Consider the following 20677-nt stretch of genomic DNA (forward strand, 5'->3'; position numbering starts at 1 on the left):
GTCAAAGGGCATGTCCATGAGCGAGCTCTGGACGTCTGGCGAGAACCCGGTAGATCTCAAACAGGCGTGGTGACAAAGCACCACAGTCGTGGAAATTGCCCTACGTAAGGAGTCTGAGGTGTCCAAACCACACCGAATGGCGAACCTAGCCGCATCATTGCCCTCAGCCACAGCTTGGGACAGCACAGCCTGGACCTCTTCAGGGCACCGAGGCAGCACCTGAGCAACGGTATCCCACACCGCGTGGGAATAGTGGCCCAAAAGACATATGGGATTCACCGACCGCAGCCCCAAAGTGGCCGAGGAGAACAACCGCTTGCCGAACTGCTCCAGTCTCTTAGAGTCCTTGTCCGGCGGAACCGTGGGAAAGGCACTCTGGGACGTCGAAGCTTGAATGACCAGGCTCTCGGGCTTAGGATGAGTGGTCAAAAAGGCAGGGTCACCCGGCGCCGGACGATGACGCCTGGCGATGTTCTTGTCCACAGGGGCCCCCGTGGCTGGCCGCGACCAAGTGCCCAACAAGACGTCAGTGAGGGCGTCAAATGGCAGTAGGTGCTCCGACTAAGTGGACAACGACTGGAGCACCTCAGTGAGGAGATTAGTGTTCAGGGCCACCGTAGGGAGATCAAGGTTGAGGACCTGGGCTGCCCGATGGAGCACCACAGTGTATGAGGCACCCTCCTCCATGGTAGGCAGGTGAGAAGCAAACCCTGGGTCAGAAGAGACATTGAGGCCGCCGGCCTCCTCCAAGTCGTCCGCCCAATCCTGCTCAGAGTCATACTGACAAGCAAGAGGGTTCTTCGGACCCCTCCCAGTCATCCTCTACCTCTGCCGTATGTGGCGCAGACCTCGGAGGTGGGACAGGGACCGGGGAAGGAACATACTGAGTCGGCGTGTCCCAATTCGGATCCCAGGTGGGGACAAAATTGTCCTGGAACCGTGGTAGGGGTGGGACTAAAGGTATCCACTGGGGAACCTGAGGCGCAGCCGAGGGTGGCGCTGGGACCGGAGCTGGCAGCGTGGGACCTTGTGGCGCTGTGGCCAGAGCCAGCAGCGCGGGATCCTGCGGTGCGGGGCCGGAGCAGTCCGGCGAAGCCGGAGCCGCTAGCAGCCCCAACGGCCCAATAGGATCCTGACATGTGACCGCGGGGCCAAAGGGCGCACCGGCGGGAGCCCGAGGCCTAAACAGGCAGTCCCCTGTCCCCCTCGTCCGCATCCTGGGACCGACCGAGCCAAGGGGATGGGGGTGCGGGGGGACACACATCCGACAGAGACAACGCTTCCTTGACTTCTTTTTGTGTCATCTCTTACCCGAATCAGAGGGTGAAGACTTGTAGCCTGAGGAGCGATGATGGTGGCCCCGCAAGCATTCTCTAGAATGGCCCCTGGACCGCAAACGGCGCTGGAACGAGTGCCGAACTTTAAGCAACTTACGGCACCTCTCCCTCAAGGCCGTCGGGTCAATGGCCAGACAGTCGTGGTTGCGCTCCAGGCAGTAGGGACAGACGTCGTGGGGGTCCTCCACCGACATATTGCGACAGCAGGCCCCGCAGGACTTAAACCCAGGCATCCCTGAGAAGACCCACCAGAGACAGAAGTCCCAAAAAAGATAGTCAAAAAGTGACGAAGGTACGTGCTCTAACCGGATCTGCGCTTACTGGCGCGGAAAAAGAAAGAACCGACGTCAGCGCGCATGGGTGGCACCTAAGTAGTGTCCGTGACGTCACCTCAGCGCTACGACGCCAGCATCGGACGCAGAGCCGCACAAAGCCACCTACTGACGCACACAAGTACTGCTAGCATAACTTTCCGGATCCAGTCTGACACCTGGGGAAATTCTAAGGTAAGGAATCTATCACCAACGTGTCTATTTCAGATATTTAAATTTCATGCAGGAACTGGCACCCTCTTTGGGGGTGCAAATATTTTTGCTCCTTCTAAGAACCGTTTGATGATTGGTGATGTGAAGAGACTTCTCTCGATTTGACCCCTTGTTTATGCCACAATCGCCGCTAAATGCACCTTTAAATACGAATAGGTCAGCCTACACTCTAGAAGGTGCGTTAAGTATTTTAGAACGGTCTTCTCCTGGAGATCCTTTTTAATAATCTTTCTATTCTACACCAGAGTGAGTATCTTTTTCATTTAGTTATATTACACTTTCTAGTTGTTGCTCTTCTTGCCTCTCAAGACCATCATTGTCTTTTCTGGTAATTTAAAATGTCTAAATTCTACGTCATCAGGAGCCATGCTGCCTGACTTAAAGACTCTGGTTCTGAGTGAAGCACACTCCCATCTTGCTTTGAGAGCAGGTCTTGCCTGATTGGTAGTTTGTGAAAGTTTCCATGTGACATGTTTATTAGATCTAAGAAGTTTGTCTTGCCCACTGTGGTGCAATTAGTATCAGGGTCATACTGTTGATTTTGCATTTGCTGATCACCTTGTGTAGAAGTGGTATCAGAGGGAAAGCATATGCAAACTTCCTGAAGCAATCTATCAACAATACATTCACCTATTACTGTTGGCACTTGTCTGGAGGCAAAGTGTTGGCATTTTGCGTTCTGGGGTGTCGTAAAGCGGTACATTTCCGGTGTTCACCATCTTTCAAAAGTCTGAGAGAGTAATGTTTGGTCCAGTTACCACTCTTGAGACCATGAGGCATGTCTGCTTAGTCTGTTGGCTCTGTGTTGCCTTCCCTGGTACGTGAACAGCTAAAATATATATTTTCCTTTGAATAGATCAAATCCACATCTCTTGTGCTAGTTTTGACAGTGGTAGAGACTGTGTTCTCATTTTTGTTTATATAAAACATGGTGGTTGTGTTGTCTGTCTGGATTAATATTGATTTTCCTCAGAGTTCTTTCTGAGAGGCTTTTAAGGCTAGGAATATTGTTTTCAGTTCTAGGACCTTGATGCGTTGCGCTGCATTCTGGTTTTTCAAGGCTCCCATGACTTTGGATTAGTTCATGTGTGATCCCAATCCCATCTGGGAGTCATCCATTATGGTCACCGTAGGAAGAAGGGAAAAAATCTGCATCGTCATTACCCTGCACTGCATTGTTGCCCCGACAAGTAGCATCTTGGACATTCAACAAAGTCACTGGCATGATGATAAAAAGTAATTGTCTGTGTCCATCCGCTACAAGCACGCGACCTGGTAGCAGCCTGAAACCCAAAAAATGTGGGGGCAATGACATGGTGACCCAGAAGAAGAGCGTGATGCCGGCAGCCCTATTGGCTATATCTACAAGCAATGGCGCCATATCAGTTACAGCAACAACTGTTCATCCTCCTGTCTAAATGGCCTCAGGTCAGCAACAATAAACATTTCAGAATCACCAACCCCTCAGGGTACCCCTGTAACTGGCTCAAAAACATTTGGTTCCTCCTATCCTAGATACCAGCAAGTGAACCTTCGCATTAGTACACCTCGGATATGACCCAAGAAAGGGAGGCTTCAAAAGCCCCCATTTGGCCATTCCCTTGGTCGCTTTGAACACCCCAAGCGCATCAGGGGCACGCATCTTGTGCTTTAGGTTAAGGTGGAAGAACACACAACAGAGCAAAGGTGACTAATCCAAGGTGAAGGCACTCATACTTCAAACACCCCCATGCAAGTGAAAAAAAAAAAAGACTATTGTGCTTGCTCCTGCACATAACTTTGACAATGCAGTAGCTGAAGAGGGATCAGATGAATCAATACCCTGGCATGAGTTACTGTTGAACCCATTCGACCAATCCCACGAGGGCCCCAAGAATGACTAACTTTCTGCTGTCTCCAATCAAATTGCTGCACGGGAACCGGGCATAGCAAACACAATAAGATGACGAACAGATCGCTGAAACTTTTCAAACACTCATTCCCAGTCACCATTAGATCTGCGTGGAATCCATCCTTCTTTAGCTCACTTCGCCACCCCAGTTCAGACCCAGCCATGTGTAAATAAGTCTTGACCCTGTTCCCCATGGGAACAGTCCAGCCTGAACTGCCAACCCAGGTCTTCCCTGGACTGGTAACAAGTCAGTTCAGGCTGAACTGTTTCCATGAGAAACAGGGTCAAGACTGATTGACATGGCTGGGTTTGAACTGGGATGACAAAGTGAGCTAAAGAATGATGGATTCAACCCAGATCGAATAGTGACTGGGGGTGCATGTCAGAAAAGTTTCAGCGCTCCGTCCATTATCTTATTGTGTTTGCACAAGAGCAGAGCAGCATAGATAACCATAGAACTCCACTGTAAAACCCCCGAAGAAGGGCCTGCAGAGCGCATAACAGAATGACACATTGCACAGACCAACAAAGACTGCCACTGTAAAATCCACGAAGAAGGACCTACAGAATGTACGTACAATGGCATTGACTCGTATTTCACTCTTAAGAGACTAAGGTTTCTTTAATTTCTTCCCTAAACGACAAGGAGAGCACCTTGTCTCTAGAAAAAAAGCTCCCCTGTTCGTATCCCGATAAGGTCCTCGTTGTTGGCCACAATGGGTATGATATACTCTGCTCTTTCCTTCCATTCGGAAAAATTGGAAATAGAGGTGGACTTCCTAAATGCTCTGGCAGTATATGTCCTTGGCATAGACCAAAGGTTAGGTGCGCTATAGGGCCTTATTGAGAGTACAGATAGATCCAGCAACCTCATCATACATGCCAATGCTCCATGACCATGGAGCTCCTGAAAACCATTCTCTCAGATATTTTAATGGAAGTTAAAGCACCTATTCACCACTCTATGTCTCACATAGAACAAAATGATCCTCAACTTCCAACATGACCAGTTTTCCACTCTTGAGCAACAAGAATGGGACACACAAAAGGTACAATTCATGCAAGCCAATACTCAATGCATACAGCTTAACAAATCCAGTCGCAAGCAAGCACAGGTTAACACCGTGGACTCAAAAAAGATTTGCAAAGCAAAACAAATTGTAGAACCATCAAGCATGCACTTTCCGAAGGACAGCCTCCCTGCTGGTCAGTCGCATCCAGAGTAGGACCTTGTGAATCAGGGTCCCAGAACTGCAGTTTCTAAAAAGAAAGCAAAAGTGCCTTAAAAAGGGCCAGGCTCAACAAAAGATCAAAGGCAATAGTCCAACTCTATCCTTCGCTGGGCAACCTCCACACTGGCAACAAAACTACTGTGAGGGAGAGCCAGCAGCACTAGGCCAGCCAAAGTACAACTCCACTCTACGTAATATTCCATCAAACAAAAGGGATTACTACAACTACCAGCCTTTTTGATGCTGGTCAATATGCACCGAATCCTATACAAGAGACAGTGTAGATTGCTTCTGCTCTTGAACCAAGACTGCCTGCTCATGACTCTGAAAACAAACGTGTGGCAAGAACAGAAGTCCATCTCAACTCACCACCAGTTTAACAGGACCTAACGTTACATAACGCCTTACGATCCACTAGCAGTGACTGTGCCATAGGTCACAGGAATGAATAGCACTGGAACAACGTAGGCTAGAAGGTTCACCCTTTCAAATTTCTTCTCTGACCCTTTCAGACATAAGATTTGTTCAAACTTCCAATACTCATCAGCGATCAAACCAATTCCACCACGGACTGATGGCCCTGGAGCAACCAACCCATTTACCAACATCTAGTCTGGAGTTCGCAGCGGCAACTCTATCGGCCAGCCCAGGGCATATCACACCAACCCCAAGCAAGACACCCTGATCCAGTCCTGGTACGACTCAAATTGGTTCCTCAATATCGTTCAAGAGGATCTCATGATGTTTTAAACAGAAGTGCCATTCTTAAATTAATCAGCACTTTACCCAACTTGATGCACCTGCAATCAAAGCACACACAAGGAGTCCAGTTTAAATACAACAAGACCTCGCCAGGGACTCCTTAGGGGGAGCATTCGATCCCTCAGAACATGATGCTCACAGAACCACTTTGCATTTATCAAGTTAATGGAATATAGGACTGTTCACTTAATTCTCTTGCGCAAGGCAAGTCGCCACGCAGATAGGGCATGGGCATACCCCAAGTACAATGTGGTCAGCATGGACACAAGGTTACGTGGACCCCAGAATAGACCAGCAGCCAGTGAAGCTGTGTTCTTGGAATGTTAATGGGTTCAACAGCAAGGTGGGTGAGAATGACATTACAGCTTTTCTTCAACTTTTCGATATCCTACACTACAGGAAACCTGGTCTTTGAATTCTATCCCTTTAACCAGTTTTAAAGAAATTCAAATTGAGGCAACTAAGTCATCCCCATCTGGAAGAGCCTCCGGAGGTCTCACTACCTACATTTCAACCAATCTCTGCAAACGGCGAAAACGTATGCCCTTCCCTAAGGGTCTTGCAAATTAGGTCCTGTCATCCTGCAGCAATATCCCTTTCAAACAAACACAATCTTGAGTGAGTTTGTAGAACAGCCAGGTTCTTGATCAGGTGGTTTCCACAATAACCACTGGTAATAGCCAGGCAGTTATGGTTTTGTTCTCAAGTTTAATTGACTCCATTATGGCTCTGCACAGTGCATCTGTTTTGGATTTGCAACAAAAAACGAACTGTGACATTTTCATAGATTATAGCAGAGCTACAAAGTATCTATTATAGGAATTCTTCATTTTGTCTGTTTCTGTCACTTTTGCACACTTTCCTGAATCCAGCTTAACGACATACCAGTTGATAGGTTCAACTTGATTTCAAGCTTGGTTTAGCAGTAATTTTACAAAAAACACATTGTATTACCATTTTAGGCTTTTTCTACATCTATGTTCTTAGGTTTCGCCTGGCGTCCGCTGCGTAGCAGCGTTCGCGCAGGCGAAATCTTATGTTACAACAGTACGGGGGCTTTGTCCCGCCTGCTCTTCCATTGGCTAGCTCCATAAATGGAGGCTAGCCATTGGAAGATAGATCTGTCCATCATTGCCGGAGCAGATTCGTGGGCGTTCCGGCGATTTTTACTCATCCCGCCCCCTTGCGATCGTCATTGCGGCGGTGGGCGGATGTGTTTTTTTTTTTTTGCCAAGGTTTGTTTTGGGCATTTCTTCGAAGATGGCGCCCGGTGGAGAGTGATTTCAGCCCCTGCTCTGTATCCCGCAGGAGAGTGAGCTCTGTCCGTAATGCTTGTTTTTTTCGCCGTCACCGGCCCTTCTAAAAGTATTCTTTCTATCTGTGCCCTCACTGGCCCCCTTTCCCTCGGCTGTTGCCAGCGCGTATAAACGCGCCCTCCCTTTGTCTGTCTGCGGGTCCCGCTGGCTCTCAGAGGAATGCGCTCCCAGCTGCCCATGTGTGCTGCAGTCACTGAAGGGTGCCCATGGCTGCTTCTCGATCTTGTTTTCTTACTCTCTCTTCCGCCCCACTTCCATCTCTCGCCGTCTCTCCCCCTTGCTGTCCTCTTCCCTCCCCGTCGCCCTCTGCGCTTTCTCCATTCATTATTCCTCGCCGCGGCCAGTGCTCACACTGCTGCACATCTGCCTGTTCTTTTCTCAGGCTGGGCCATTATTCCCTCGTCTCCACTGCAGGCAGCAGCCTCCTCACAAAGTAATTCAAAGCCTCCCCGGCAGCGTCAGCCGGTGCCCGGCCACGTGCAGCCCTGCTCCGAAACGTCTGCGCCGACAATAGCCTGGTGCAGAGCTGGCCGGGGCCTGATAAAGTAGAGGCTGGCCAGGAGGGGCACGAATCAGACAGCACATTCAAAACCGGCCTCTTTGAAATGCGACTGGGCGGAGAACTTTTATTACCAGCAGCGACTTTGTCTGGGCTAAGAAATAACATCCCGACTCAATCCCTCTTTTATGCTGCTGCAACATTTACAATTTTTATTTTCAAACCGCGCCGACGTTCAGCAGGATTACTTGTCTTTTGTTAAACTGATCAGTAAAGTGTGACGCGTGAGACTGCGAGCAGACATGATAACCTTTACAATATCTTACTATGTGAGAGGAGTGTGGTGGCGTGGACTTTTGGGCGGCTAGCAAATAAAGACGCACACACCAGTACTCTGGTACATACACTGACCACGCCAGACGCGCTGTCAGCGATTTATTGGACCCTGCACGTCGCCGTGGAGTAATCAGAGGTCAGTGACTCCAGTACTACTTTTGACCCCTGATCACAACTAGGGGCTAATTCTGTTTCCGATGAAAACCCCTGTTATGGCCTGTTGCTCGTTGTGCTCGTGTCCCCTCTCACCCCCCTGACCGTCGTTGTGCTAAAGTCCCCCCCACCCCCTGACCCTCGTTAGTTTCCTGCGTCTTTCCCTTGCTTTCCTCCCATCCATCAGACTCCCTTTCTCCTTATGCCTGTCTCTCCTCCCGCCCCATAACACGTGGAAAACTTAGAAGCAATTTATAAAAAAAAGTCAAATCAAAAAGATTTTAACCTGTTCAAAATTTATTTTAGGTTATTTTTTTTTTAAGTCGGGCTTGTTGGCTAAACGCGCAGGCACTTCAAAGCTCTAATGCAGAAGTATAGTTTCTATACAGCACACCAGGAAAGGGCTCCCAGAATGAAAACATGGCACGGTCTTAGTGCTCCGCATCCGAATTTCTACTCGTCTCTAGCACAATTAATTGCCTTTGATTTTACAGGACAACCCGCAGATTTCGTTTAAAAGACAAACGCTACTAGCTTTAATGACAATCTGTGGCTTGCCTGGAATATCTTTAACTGTCAGGCAAACAAGGAGCCGCTGGTTATTTCATAATGGGCTGATGCTTAAATGTTTATAAATGCATACATTATTCTTTGTGGCAACTTACGCATTCCCATAAACCTTCACATAAGACATGAAATGTTTGCTTAAGAAATAAATACGTGCTTTCTTCACATATACAGACTATCAAAGCTAGCCTGTGTAGCAAAGCATGAATTTCAGCTTTGACTATACATTAGGCCGTGGGGTAACTCCCATAGGTGAGCTAATTAGTCGCCACCAGGTCAGAGCCCCATCCCTGTGAGTGCAGGCCCCACTAGCCCTGCGCCGCGTTGCCTGCTCCGCTGCACGTGCAGTGACCGCATTGACTGGCCCAGCCCCACTGACTTCTCGTGTCTCTCTGCCCCCGCCGGTCACTCCCATCGACAGCCGCTTGTGTCTGGCGGTCAGTGCCCGGGTACAGCGTTTCTTTCAACAACAAGCGCCTCCCCATTTGGCCAAATAAGGGCATTCCTGCGCTCGCACATAACCAACCCTTCAACCTATAGACTGGCCGACCTCACCTAGGCATGTCGGCTTTAAAGCAATGTGCATCACACAATGAGCCAGAGACCATACTGGGAGGAGATTCTTTCTGCAACAGCTCCGTACACAGATCTCTACACTCTGTTAGCTACGCTCTTTTTTTAACAACTGTTTTTATTAGTGTTTTTGCCTCTGTTGCCTGCTTGCAGTCCGGTTTTGTGTGTGCCTATGTTGCCTGCTTGCAGTCCGGTTTTGCGTGTGCCTCTGTTGCCTGCTTGCGACGCAGTTTTGCGTGTGCCTCTGTTGCCTGCTTGCGACGCAGTTTTGCGTGTGCCTCTGTTGCCTGCTTGCGACGCAGTTTTGCGTGTGCCTCTGTTGCCTGCTTGCGACGCAGTTTTGCGTGTGCCTCTGTTGCCTGCTTGCGACGCAGTTTTGCGTGTGCCTCTGTTGCCTGCTTGCGACGCAGTTTTGCGTGTGCCTCTGTTGCCTGCTTGTGACCCGGGGGGGAGGGGGGGGTGTGTCTGTGTGTCTGTCTGTGTGTCTGTCTGTCTGTGTGTGTGTGTGTGTGTGTGTGTGTATGCAATAGGTGTCGCATTTGCGAGAGATTAGGCTATTGGCTTTGTAAATGTCAATGCCATTTATTTATGCTTTCAAAGCCAACACATAAATAGAGATCCATAAATGCCATAAAAATGTTTTATCCTTTAATTTCGGTGTATTTAGCGGTGATTAAATTCAAATTTAGGCACTGATCCAAAGTCCCCATCCCTTTTTAAAACCATATTGCACCGGTATAAATATATTTTTTCCACCGCCCACTCCTCTAGTTTGTTTAATAACAGAAGAGGCATTAATTTTAAGGTGTGAGCTAGTTTCCTGTTTGTATTTCGGAACACTATATTTATGCAAGCTGCCTGTTTGGTAAAAAATAGAAGTTACACAAAATCGCATGCCAAGAAATATGGAGGATTTTTTCATAACACAAAATTGAAGAATTACGTCTAAGTAATTACAATTTTCTGACGAGCAGTGGAAGTGGTGTTGCAGGGCTACTAAAGAAGTCTCCCTAAATAGCAGGCATAAGCTTTTACATTTTAAAATTTTGCGTAGGCTGTACCACACCCCAGCGCGCTCGCACAGAATTGATCCTGATTGTCCCCATATCTGCCCTAAGTGTAAAGCCCCGTTCGCAGACTTCGCACACCTCTCCTGGTCTTGCCCACTGATACAGGATTATTGGTCCCAGGTCCACCGCACGTTTAGTGATATGCTACACTTAGACCTTGACACCGTCCCTGAAATTGCCCTGCTGGGCTATGTTGACAACTTCCCACGTAATGTGCGTAGACTCGCAGCACTGGGATTCTTGTTGGGTAGGCGTGAGGTGGCACTGTTATGGTGTGACAGACGCCCTCCTAAACATGGATCTTGGCTCAGGAGTTTGGCCTTCTGCAATACTAACAGCGAGGAATTTTCAACCATGGTCCCCTCTACACCTAGACCCATTGACATCTGGGGCCCACATCATTCAAACATCACAAAAACTATGGTTGATCGCCAAACTCGTCTAGATCACATTGTCCCTGAGGGGATAGGTTGAAAGGAGGGGCATTGTTTCATTTTGTAATTTGTATTTGTACATTCCAAAGACCACTGTTAATCCCCTGATAGATGTGTCTGGTACATCGTGGAATCATAATTTATTGGGCTTAATGTCAACGGACACCGTAACGAGTTTGATGTTCTCCCCCCCCTCTCTATGTGCTTCCCTAACATTGCTGCCCTCCCCCCTTATTTGTATTCACCTTTTGATAATTGGGGAACTCTGTATTCTATCAACTCCTCACTGGTGATTATCGCAATGTTTCAGTCCTCTAAACAACCTATGTCTTGGTCAACTGTTATTATATGAGTATGCTCCATCTCACGTTATTCTATCCATGTGATAATATGTGACGCAATGATACACATCTATTTGCTTCTTTTTTGTTCTTTTTGAAAATGATAAAGATTTTAAAAAAAAAGTAATTACAATTTTGCCCAGGACTAGAAAGAAAAAACCCCACATTAGTTTAGTAGCCAAATCTATGCCCTAAATTTCAGTAAATGAGATGTAGGTATGTAGGTACTTTGAATTTCCCTCTGCCCAGAGGCCACCACAGTGATGGCTTATCATGCATTTCTAGTGTCTACAAAGCTCTGTTTCTTCTCCCCCCCCTCCCCCACCCCGATTACACAAACCGAATAGGAAGCTTGTACTTCCCACTTTACATTAATCCATTAGGCAGCCTTTCGTATAGAATTATTGAATTTGAGCCAGGAAGTTTGATTCTTTTTTTTTTTATTTTTAACATGGCTGAGACACCGAAAGTCAGGTCGTCTGGGGCTAAAGGCAAAAATGCCATCTCTCAGTGATCCTCCAATTTCCTGCACACGCAGCACAAGCATAGGAGTTCAAAATTTGTTTCACATTCTTGACTGAGACCCCTAAAGACAGGGAAAGCAGCATCCTTTACAAGTCAGAAAAGCAGGTCAAGTAAAGTACAAAAAAAGGGAAGATTTCTCCTACAACCTCAGCTGCTGATAATTCTGCACCCAAGGAACTCCAACCACTTGAAGATGCCTAAGAATTCAGAGTCAAAACCTGCACAATACTCCAAAGTGAATCACCCCACAAAACCAGGCCCGCTTAAAATGCTGTTGATTAAGCCATTGACCTGCCTTTTCTCATCAGCTAAAAGTTAGTCTATCCCTTCACTGACTAAGAGGATTCTCACAGTCATGACAAAGTTTCCATCATCGATGAGACCACTTTCGATAATAATACCACTGAATATCTCCATCAATGACAAGATTCCATTCATCTGTGGTAACATCAGTTGTCTTGTCAATGCAACCCTTGTCATCAGTGAACCCATCACTGTGAAAAATAGTTCACTTTGCTCATTTGTGTAGGTTTGTGAACATCCGCCTAGCAAAGTGTTGCCAGCCCTACCTGCAAACAATTTTGAAAACTGACATTCAAAGGAGCAATAAGCTCAGCACTTTGTTTCCTACAGACACCCCAATGGGGCAAGCCCCTTTCTAAACATCATTTAGAGGATATCTGAGGCAATCGAGTTTTGTCAAATGACAAACACACCATTGTCGATAGGGGTCAAGAGATATTGTAGCAATAGCAGCTCTTTATGCTGGGGTCCCACTAATTGACATATGTAGGGCAATAATTTAAACATTCACCAAGCACTTTTATCTGAACAGAGAAACAGTGAGGGTGGGTGCAATTGGACAAGTAGTTCGGTACAGCCTTTTCAACAAGGTGGGACTTCTTCCCCCTTCCTTTTGATATTTCTCATTTGTACTGGTTAATACTCTGATTAAAGCACTTGAAAGATCCAAAGCTAGAATAGTAAACAGCCACTTTGGAACTGCAGTACTCCAATATTGGTATCATTTATGAATACACTTGTGACTATCCCCTCTCCTCACTCAGAGGCTGATCGGTTGTTTATTCCTATTCACAAAAGTGCCTGAAAACCTGAACAGTAGTGGCCCTTGGGGAGGCGGGTGTTCAGGACATCTCAGACCCACTGGTTGAAGTTTGGGTTAGTTTCAGTGAGGTGGGTAAACTGCTGAACTAAAGGATTTTCTGGTTTTAGGATTTGATGAAGTTATGTACTAGTGTTGTTTGTAGCCAGATGTTACAGGTAGGTACACTAGTGTACCAAAATGACAGGAAACAATGTGATGTTTCTGAAATTGCATACGTAAGGTAACTGAAGATCAAAGGCTACAGAGAGGTAGAGTAGCATCAAGCATGCATGCCTTTGGTCCATGTTCTTAAGAGAGGAATTATTTTTTGGTAAAGGGGAATGATGATGCATACATATATAATTAACAGAATATAGATAACTGGGTGCCTTTTGTGTATAGGCAATGGCCCTTAGGATGTGTGAGCTGTTGCCAATCTGTCTATATTATTTTCCAACGAATACTACAAAAAGGTTTTGTTTTAGTGGATATTTATAGTAACACTAAATGGAAATGCTTAATTATAGACCAAAAATAGGCCCATGAGCAAAATAAAAATATTAATTAAAAATAAGAAGCCATGCTGATGGTCACGGAGGCAACTTTATCATTCCAGGTGGGGTAGTCAGGTGTGGACCATTAATTTGCACGTTTCTTGGTCTACTTTAAGCCCTTGTCGGAACTGCGTTGTGGTACCTCAGAGCAGAGCATCCATTCTAGCAACTGAAAGTGTTTATGGACCATCTGAAGAGGTGGAGGAATGACCAGCATTCCTAAATTCTATAACCTTTATATTGCAAGTGACATCAGACAAGATGGCTTGAAGGTTTGGATTTACTCGGCCACCTCTGACAGATTGCCCACTAGGTTGGTGAGGTATTTGGGGCAATGTGGGATCTAGCAAGACGATGGTCTAAGAAAATCTGCAGGTGTTCCCAGAGGTGGTGTGGGCTCCTGGTGGTAACCTTCTCTGGGGTTAATTAGTTCTCCACATATCTAGCCACTGGACATCACAGTTCAGGGTCACTTTGGTTTACAAATACACCAACTGCTCCTAAAAGTAAAATTTGCTCACCTCTAATATGATGAAGAACTCATCTCCTGGTTCTCCCTGCACCACAATCTTTTGTCCATCCTCAAACTGAACTGGCTCCAGTGCATCCGCTACTGTCAATCGCTCCCATTTATCCAAAGATTCTATGTGAAAAAAAATTTACACAGATAAATGCAGATGTTGTACAGTAGAGGTCAAGTTAATTTTATTTGTTAACAAATCGGATAAATAAATGGCATTGAAAATGGAAAAGCTGCTAACCTGTAATCCTTGTTCCCCATCACAGATATTCTGTCTTGATTCATTACAATACAAAATCTCTACACATGTGCAAGACAGCAGAGCACAGCTTTAAATACTTATTTTATCAACTTTTGAAAAACCTTTCAATTAATTTCATACCATGAACCGGAATAGAGAATCCAGATAGACCACACTTAGACTAGACTTCTGGTTCGGAACAGGTGAATGAGATGACAATGTGGTGCCTGGCACGCAGAGCACGGGTATGTGGGGAGGGCACTACAGATGCCCTCCAGGCCACTTAGCAGTGACCCACTGGGAATGGGGGCCCCGCTTGATGCCAAAGACCATTTCCGTCTGACTTTTCATGGCGGTGGGACCGCCATGAAAAGGCAGTCGGAAAGGGACATCGTAATCCCCTACGGCAGTGCATGCACAGGCACCGCCTCCATGTAGAGATAGGAGCCTGACTGCCACCCAACGGAATCTTCTTCATTTGTGGAATTAATGCATCATGGTTTGGGGTCGGCGACCACACAGAGTTGGAAAAAAGGGATAGAAGGAACCCATTAAGGTCCGACTAGTGTAGTGGAGTGGTGTGGCTCACTGGTTAGAGGCAGCAGACCCGGGAGCAGAAGTCGGCCCGGGACCAGGGTTCAATTCCCGACGCGGCGGGGTTGTGGACCAGGGTCAGCGGTCTTGACAATTCTCGCCTCGGTTCCTACTCTAACCTGGGGTCCCACTCGGCAACTCTGGGCATTAGCTTGCCTAATCTCCACAACGGCCCCATCAACGCCGGGGATGCCTGGCTCCACCTTGGGGATTCCCAGTAGGGACCATCCCACAGGGAAAGCCAGGACGGGTTCCCTAGCGGTATACAGCGCCGGGACGCCCCTTTGCTGGGGCAGCTGTGCGCTTTACAAGTATACGACATTTAACATTTAACATTTGTTATGTCCTTCCACTCTCAATCACAACTACCACCAACAGTTTGTTCATTTATCTGTGTATGAAAATCTTTGTACAATGAAATTCCATGAAACAGGTTTGGCTTTTGTGGCTGAAACCCAGAAGAATGAATTTTGCTGACAACGCCTGCCCACCATTATTAATCCAAACACTCTTTGACAGAACACATGGGCCATTGAGACCTATGAAAGTTTACAAATCAATGCACCTAAAAATAAAAAACAGGAGACTTCTAACCACTGAACAAGAGTGGTCTTTGAATGCTGATTCTTGCATTGAACAGAACCTTCAAATGAATCACATTTGAAATCTTTCAGTTTAGCAGTGGTTTGGGACATGGGGTAACTGGGACTGGCTGCAGAATTGTTTTCTCCGATTCGGCATGGGTCACACAACTTGTAGAAGACTGAGGGTTGTTCAGTCCTGCAAAACGGTCAGATGAAAGCTGGAACCACTGGTGTGCACTATGAGAGGAAGCATACATGAGGCTGAAAAGATATATTGTGTAATGATTAAGTTTCCCATTTTGCAACCTCTTGAAAAGCGAGTTCCTTGGTCGAGCTGTGGGAGTGGAGAGAGAAATGGAGAGGGGGTGGGGTGGGAGAAGAGGGGAGGAGAGAAGAAACAGATACAGAGAGAGAGGAAGAGCACACAGGAGGCAGACTAAGCTAGGCAGGCCAACAGACAGACGAGGGAGAAAGGAAAAGTGTGGGGCGAGAGAGAGACCAACAAAGTGGGGGTAAGGCACAGAGTGAAAGCTCCCATTTGTGGTCCTCAATTGACATGCAGAAGGTGAACTCAGACTGATGGACCAGAACATTCCCTATAGCTGCGTCCACCACCACATTCCCTCTAAACTCAGCGTCCAGGAACTCACACCTCCCACTCTGTTGATATAACAGGTGGAGGTGGTGCTGTGTATTAAGGTCTGAATAGCGCTTCAAGATACTGAAGGGGGGAAAACTGTTCATAGAAAGGTGAGAACTTTTTGTACCTTAAACGCCTACATGTAAACATTGCATGACGTGGAGCAAATCCCCAGGCTATCATTACTCCCACATAGGTGCCATAACCCAGCGAGGAGGATTCTTTGACCAAGGAAGGCAGCGGAGGGCTGAAAAGATGAATCACCTTGACGGGAAACAAGAAAAGTAGAGCACAACCAATGTGGATCAGTTGGAGGACCCAGCTATGAATCATGACTGTCTCCCACTGGTCAACAAGTAGGAAACTCAGTCCCCCATAAAAAGATAGTGGCGTGTGGAAGGAGTGAGAGTGGGAAACATTTTGAGGTAGCAAAGGGTGAGGGGAGGGTGGTGGTGGTGGTGGTGGTGGTGGGGTGGTGGTGGTGGTGGTGGTGGTGGTAGCGGCGCAGAGTCGGCTGCATCTAAGGTCCAGTAAATAGAGGTGTTAAAAATCTGCTTCCCCTCAGAGACTATTTCCTGGCCCCTTTTCCTGTGCCCTCTGGGAGGTATGGTAGGAGCTCATCCATCTCGTTCCAGTGGGCACAATCATATCTTGCAAGAAAGATGACAGAGGTAGCTGTACACCAGTGGTTGGTCGATTGCGTGGCCACTTTTCCCCATCTATTTATGAGTTTACATTCAGTCTCTGTTGGCAGGGATCCCAGCTGGCCTGGGAGTTGGTTCGTTTACGAGCATTAGTCGGGTGGGAGCTGACCACGAATGTAGATGGGGTCAGTAGGGAAGGCTACGCACTTTTTAGCCCCCCTAGATGTTATGACTCTGGCTTGGACAGGATCTTTGAAGATGTTTGAGTGTGACATAGCGTATCCCTTGAACATGTGGAGGAACTGAGTAAAGTGGTGAGGAGAGGGTTTCTAACAGGAATTCCTCCTCTAGGGAATCTGTATGAAGAATCACATTATGAAAAAAGGTAGCCCTACCAATGAGTCCCTAATAGGACGTCAAATCATCCGAAGGGGAGGGACGGGCAGGGTATAGGTCAGGGTCCGTCCGACCCCGGTGGGTCTGCATTATAGGAGTCCCTTGGGTCACCCTGTGGTGGGGTGTCGAATATGTTGTCCCTTTCCCCCCATGTGTACCCATTTCAGAGTGTGGAGACCCCTGAGGTGTCATGTCGAGGGGATCTCCTGAGGAAGGAGGCGGGGAGGTCATAGGCTAAGGAGCAGGGTGAGGGGAGGGTTGTGCGTGGGGTAAGGGGCTGGTAGCCTTTTCCACTTTCTTGTGCTGTTTTAATGGAACAGGAATGTCCAAGGCTTCCTCGAAGGACAGCTGACGTTTCCAGGGTGAAATAGCAGGGCCCGAAGGGCGGGCAAGAATCCGGCCCATATGTAGGGGTGGATGGCCAGATGTCTGTCTTGAGTCAATCTCCATACACCTTGTGGAGAATCAGCTAGACTGTGCCAGCGTCAGACTTGCTGGTCGATGCCAGCAGCTATGAAAGTGCCAAAACAGATTTGGTCAGAGCAGAAGCAGATGTGGTCAGTGCTAAAGAACAAGTTACTTACCTTCGGTAACGCTTTTTCTGGTAGATACAATATCTGCATGTGGATTCCTCACCTTGTGAATATCCCCTTGCGTCAGCAACATTCGGAATTAAAAAAAGTAACCTTTGACTGTGGCAACAGCAAATCCTTGCTGTGCCGAAGAGAGAGCGAACTGCAACATAGACAGATGAGCCCTCAAGGGGTCAACAGCCTTCTCCCTACACCAAACAACAAATTTAGACCATCTATACGAATAGATGGACTTGGTGGAGTCACGCCTGGCCGAAAGAATGACATCCACCACACCGTGAGGGAGAGAAAAAGAGTTCAGGTTGCCCCGTTCAATCTCCAGGCATGAAGGTGTAATGTAATGTCTGGGGGTGTAGAACCTGCCCCTCCATCTGAGAGAGGTGGTCTGCCCTGAGAGGGAGACGGAGCGGCGGGTGAGAGTAGAGGTGGAGAAGGTCCGTGTACCACACCCTTCTTGGCCAATCCGGGGCGACCAATATGACTTGGGCCCGGTCCTGGCGAATCTTCCTCAGAACCCGAGGAATCAAGGGTATGGGAGGACACGCGTAAAGGAGTGGATTTCCCCAACTCAACTGAAACGCGCCCCCCAAAGCTCCTTGCATCGGATACTGGAGACTGCAGAATGACAGGCAATGAGCGTTCTCGTGATTGGCGAATAGGTCCACCCGAGGAGTCCCGCACATCTGAAAGATGTCGTGAACAACCTCCGGGTGAAGCCTCCACTCGTGATCGGCAGAGAACTGCCAACTGAGAACGTCTGCACGAACGTTCAGAACTCCGGCCAGATGATTTGCCATCAGACAAATCTGGTGGTCCTGAACCCAGGACCAGAGACGCAGAGCCTCTCTGCAGAGACACTGCGACCCTACTCCTCCCTGTTTGTTGATGTACCACATCGCGGTCGTATTGTCTGTCAGGACTTGAACTGACTGACCGCGAAGGGAAGGGAGAAAGGCTTTGAGCGCCAAACGTATCGCCAAACTCTAGAAGGTTGATATGAAGTAACCTTTCCTCTGGAGACCAAAGACCTTTGACCTCCAGATCCCCCAGATGAGCACCCCACCCGAGTGGATGCATCCTCCACGTTCCACCAAGACAGATCCGCTGTAGCTTCTCTGGAGATCCTCACAGACTCCCTGAGATCTCCATTGTGCTGATACCACTGCCTGCGGAGACACCACTGGAGTGCCCTCATGTGCCAGCGTGCATGGTTGACCAACAGAATGCAAGAAGCCATCAGACCGAGCAGGCGAAGGACCTTCAGGACTGGAACAACCGCTCCATTGAAAAATAAAGGAATCATTTCCTGTATGTCGCGAATCCTTTGAGGTGGAGGGAATGCACGACATACAGCAGTATCCAGTACCGCACCTATGAACAGGTTGCGCTGGGAGGGCACCAGGTGAGATTTGGGTACATTTATCGAAAAAACCCAACCTGTGTAACAACTGAGTTGTCTCTTGCAAATGGAGGAGCACCTTCCTTGGCGACTCTGCTTTGATGAGCCAGTCGTCCAGATACGGAAATACAGGAATCCCCGATCTTCTGAGATGTGCTGCCACCACCGCCATCACCTTGGTGAAAACTCGAGGCGCAGTAGTAAGTCCAAACGGGAGGACCGCAAACTGGTAGTGTTGCGAACCCACCGTAAAACGGAGATACTTCCTGTGCGACTTCAGGATAGGGATGTGAAAATAAGCATCCTGCAAGTCGATCGACACCATCCAGTCTTCTTCCAACAGCGCCTGAAGAACCTGCGCAAGAGTGAGCATCTTGAACTTTTCTCGTTTCAGATACAAGTTCAAGATCCTGAGATCCAGGATTGGTCGAAGTCTGCCATCCTTTTTGGGGATCAGGAAATACCGGGAGTAGCACCCCTGACCCCTCTCCTGCTCCGGAACCACCTCTATCGCACCCTTTCTGAACAGTGCCAGGAATTCTTCCTGCAGGAGAAGCAGGTGGTCCTCCGAACAATAACCTTGGCAAGGAGGGTAATTGGGAGGGAACTCCTGGAAAGGAAGAGCATACCCATTTTCTACGAGATTGAGAACCCAAAGATCTGATGTAACCGATTCCCAATCCCGTAGAAAATGAGTAAGTCGACCCCCTACCGGACCCGCATGATCCGGAATGGCGGATCTAGGGCTGCTTTGCTGATGTAGGTGGGGGGTGGGTATTAGAGGAGGAAGTAGAGGAGGAGGAGGCTTGACGTCCACGTCCACGACCCTTCTGTCTACCTCTATAAGACTTGTACAGAGGGTTCTGCTGCTGCTGTTGCTGCTGTCCTTGTCTGAAAGCACGAAATGAAGATCTGCCAAAACCCCTGAACTTCCTGGCAGTTGTACCTCTCGACTGTAAACCCAAAGACCTAGCCGTCGCCCGGCTATCTTTGAATCTCTCCAGAGCTGTGTCTGCTTTCTTTCCAAAGAGACCAACCCCGTCGAAAGGTAAATCCAAAAGAGTTGCTTGTACAGAGGAAAACTCAGAGGATTTTAACCAAGCAGCTCTTCTGGTAGCCACAGAAGAACCCATTATTCTAGCCACGGAGTCAGCAGTGTCCATGCCACTTTGAATAACCTGACGAGCCGCAGCTTGAGTGTCCAAAACAACCTCATTAAAGTTCTTTCTGTCTTCTTCTGGAAGTTTAGCAGATAATTGTTTGACTGAGTCCATTAAGGCATGCACATATCTGCCAAGCAAACAAGTAGCATTCGTCGATTTTAAGGTCATGCTACCAGAGGAGAAGGCTTTCTTAGCGGCCTGATCCAACTTTTTGGAGTCCTTATCTCCAGGAACTTGAGGAAAGGAGCCAGCTGATCGATTTGCACAAGCAGCCTGAACCACCAAACTCTCAGGCGAAGGGTGAGATGACAAGAATTCAGGATCTCCAGGAGCCACCCTATAACGTCTCGCCACCGATCTAGACACTGCAGGTGCAGACAAAGGCTTTTTCCAAACCTCCCGAATTGGTTCAGTCAGAGCATCGGTAAAAGGTAGAGTAGGTTCACGATAGAAGAGGGCGAATGTAATACCTCAGTGAGGATATTGGGCTTAAACTCAACTGTTGGCAGAGTTAAGTTTAGCAAATCAGCAGCCTTCCTAATTACCATATGATATGGAACAACATCCTTGGAGGGTGCATCCGAAACCACAGGTAACCCCCATTCCGGAGAAAGCTCAAGACTGCTAGCAGAATGAAGATCCTCAAAATAATCATCATGCTCA

The 20677-nt window shown here is 47.8% G+C and overlaps 1 protein-coding gene across 1 annotated transcript in view; it reads right to left on the bottom strand.

Moving 5' to 3' along the window:
- Positions 1-20677, bottom strand: part of PRKAR1A (protein kinase cAMP-dependent type I regulatory subunit alpha) — a 310119-nt gene that overhangs the window by 33435 nt on the left and 256007 nt on the right. The window contains exon 9 of the mRNA XM_078654290.1: positions 13762-13883. Coding sequence (XP_078510416.1) covers positions 13762-13883 — 122 coding nt within the window. The remainder of the gene's footprint in view (positions 1-13761; positions 13884-20677) is intronic.

This window comes from Lissotriton helveticus, chromosome 7 (assembly GCF_964261635.1).
Source record: "Lissotriton helveticus chromosome 7, aLisHel1.1, whole genome shotgun sequence".
In the NCBI taxonomy this organism is placed as follows: Eukaryota; Metazoa; Chordata; class Amphibia; order Caudata; family Salamandridae; genus Lissotriton; species Lissotriton helveticus.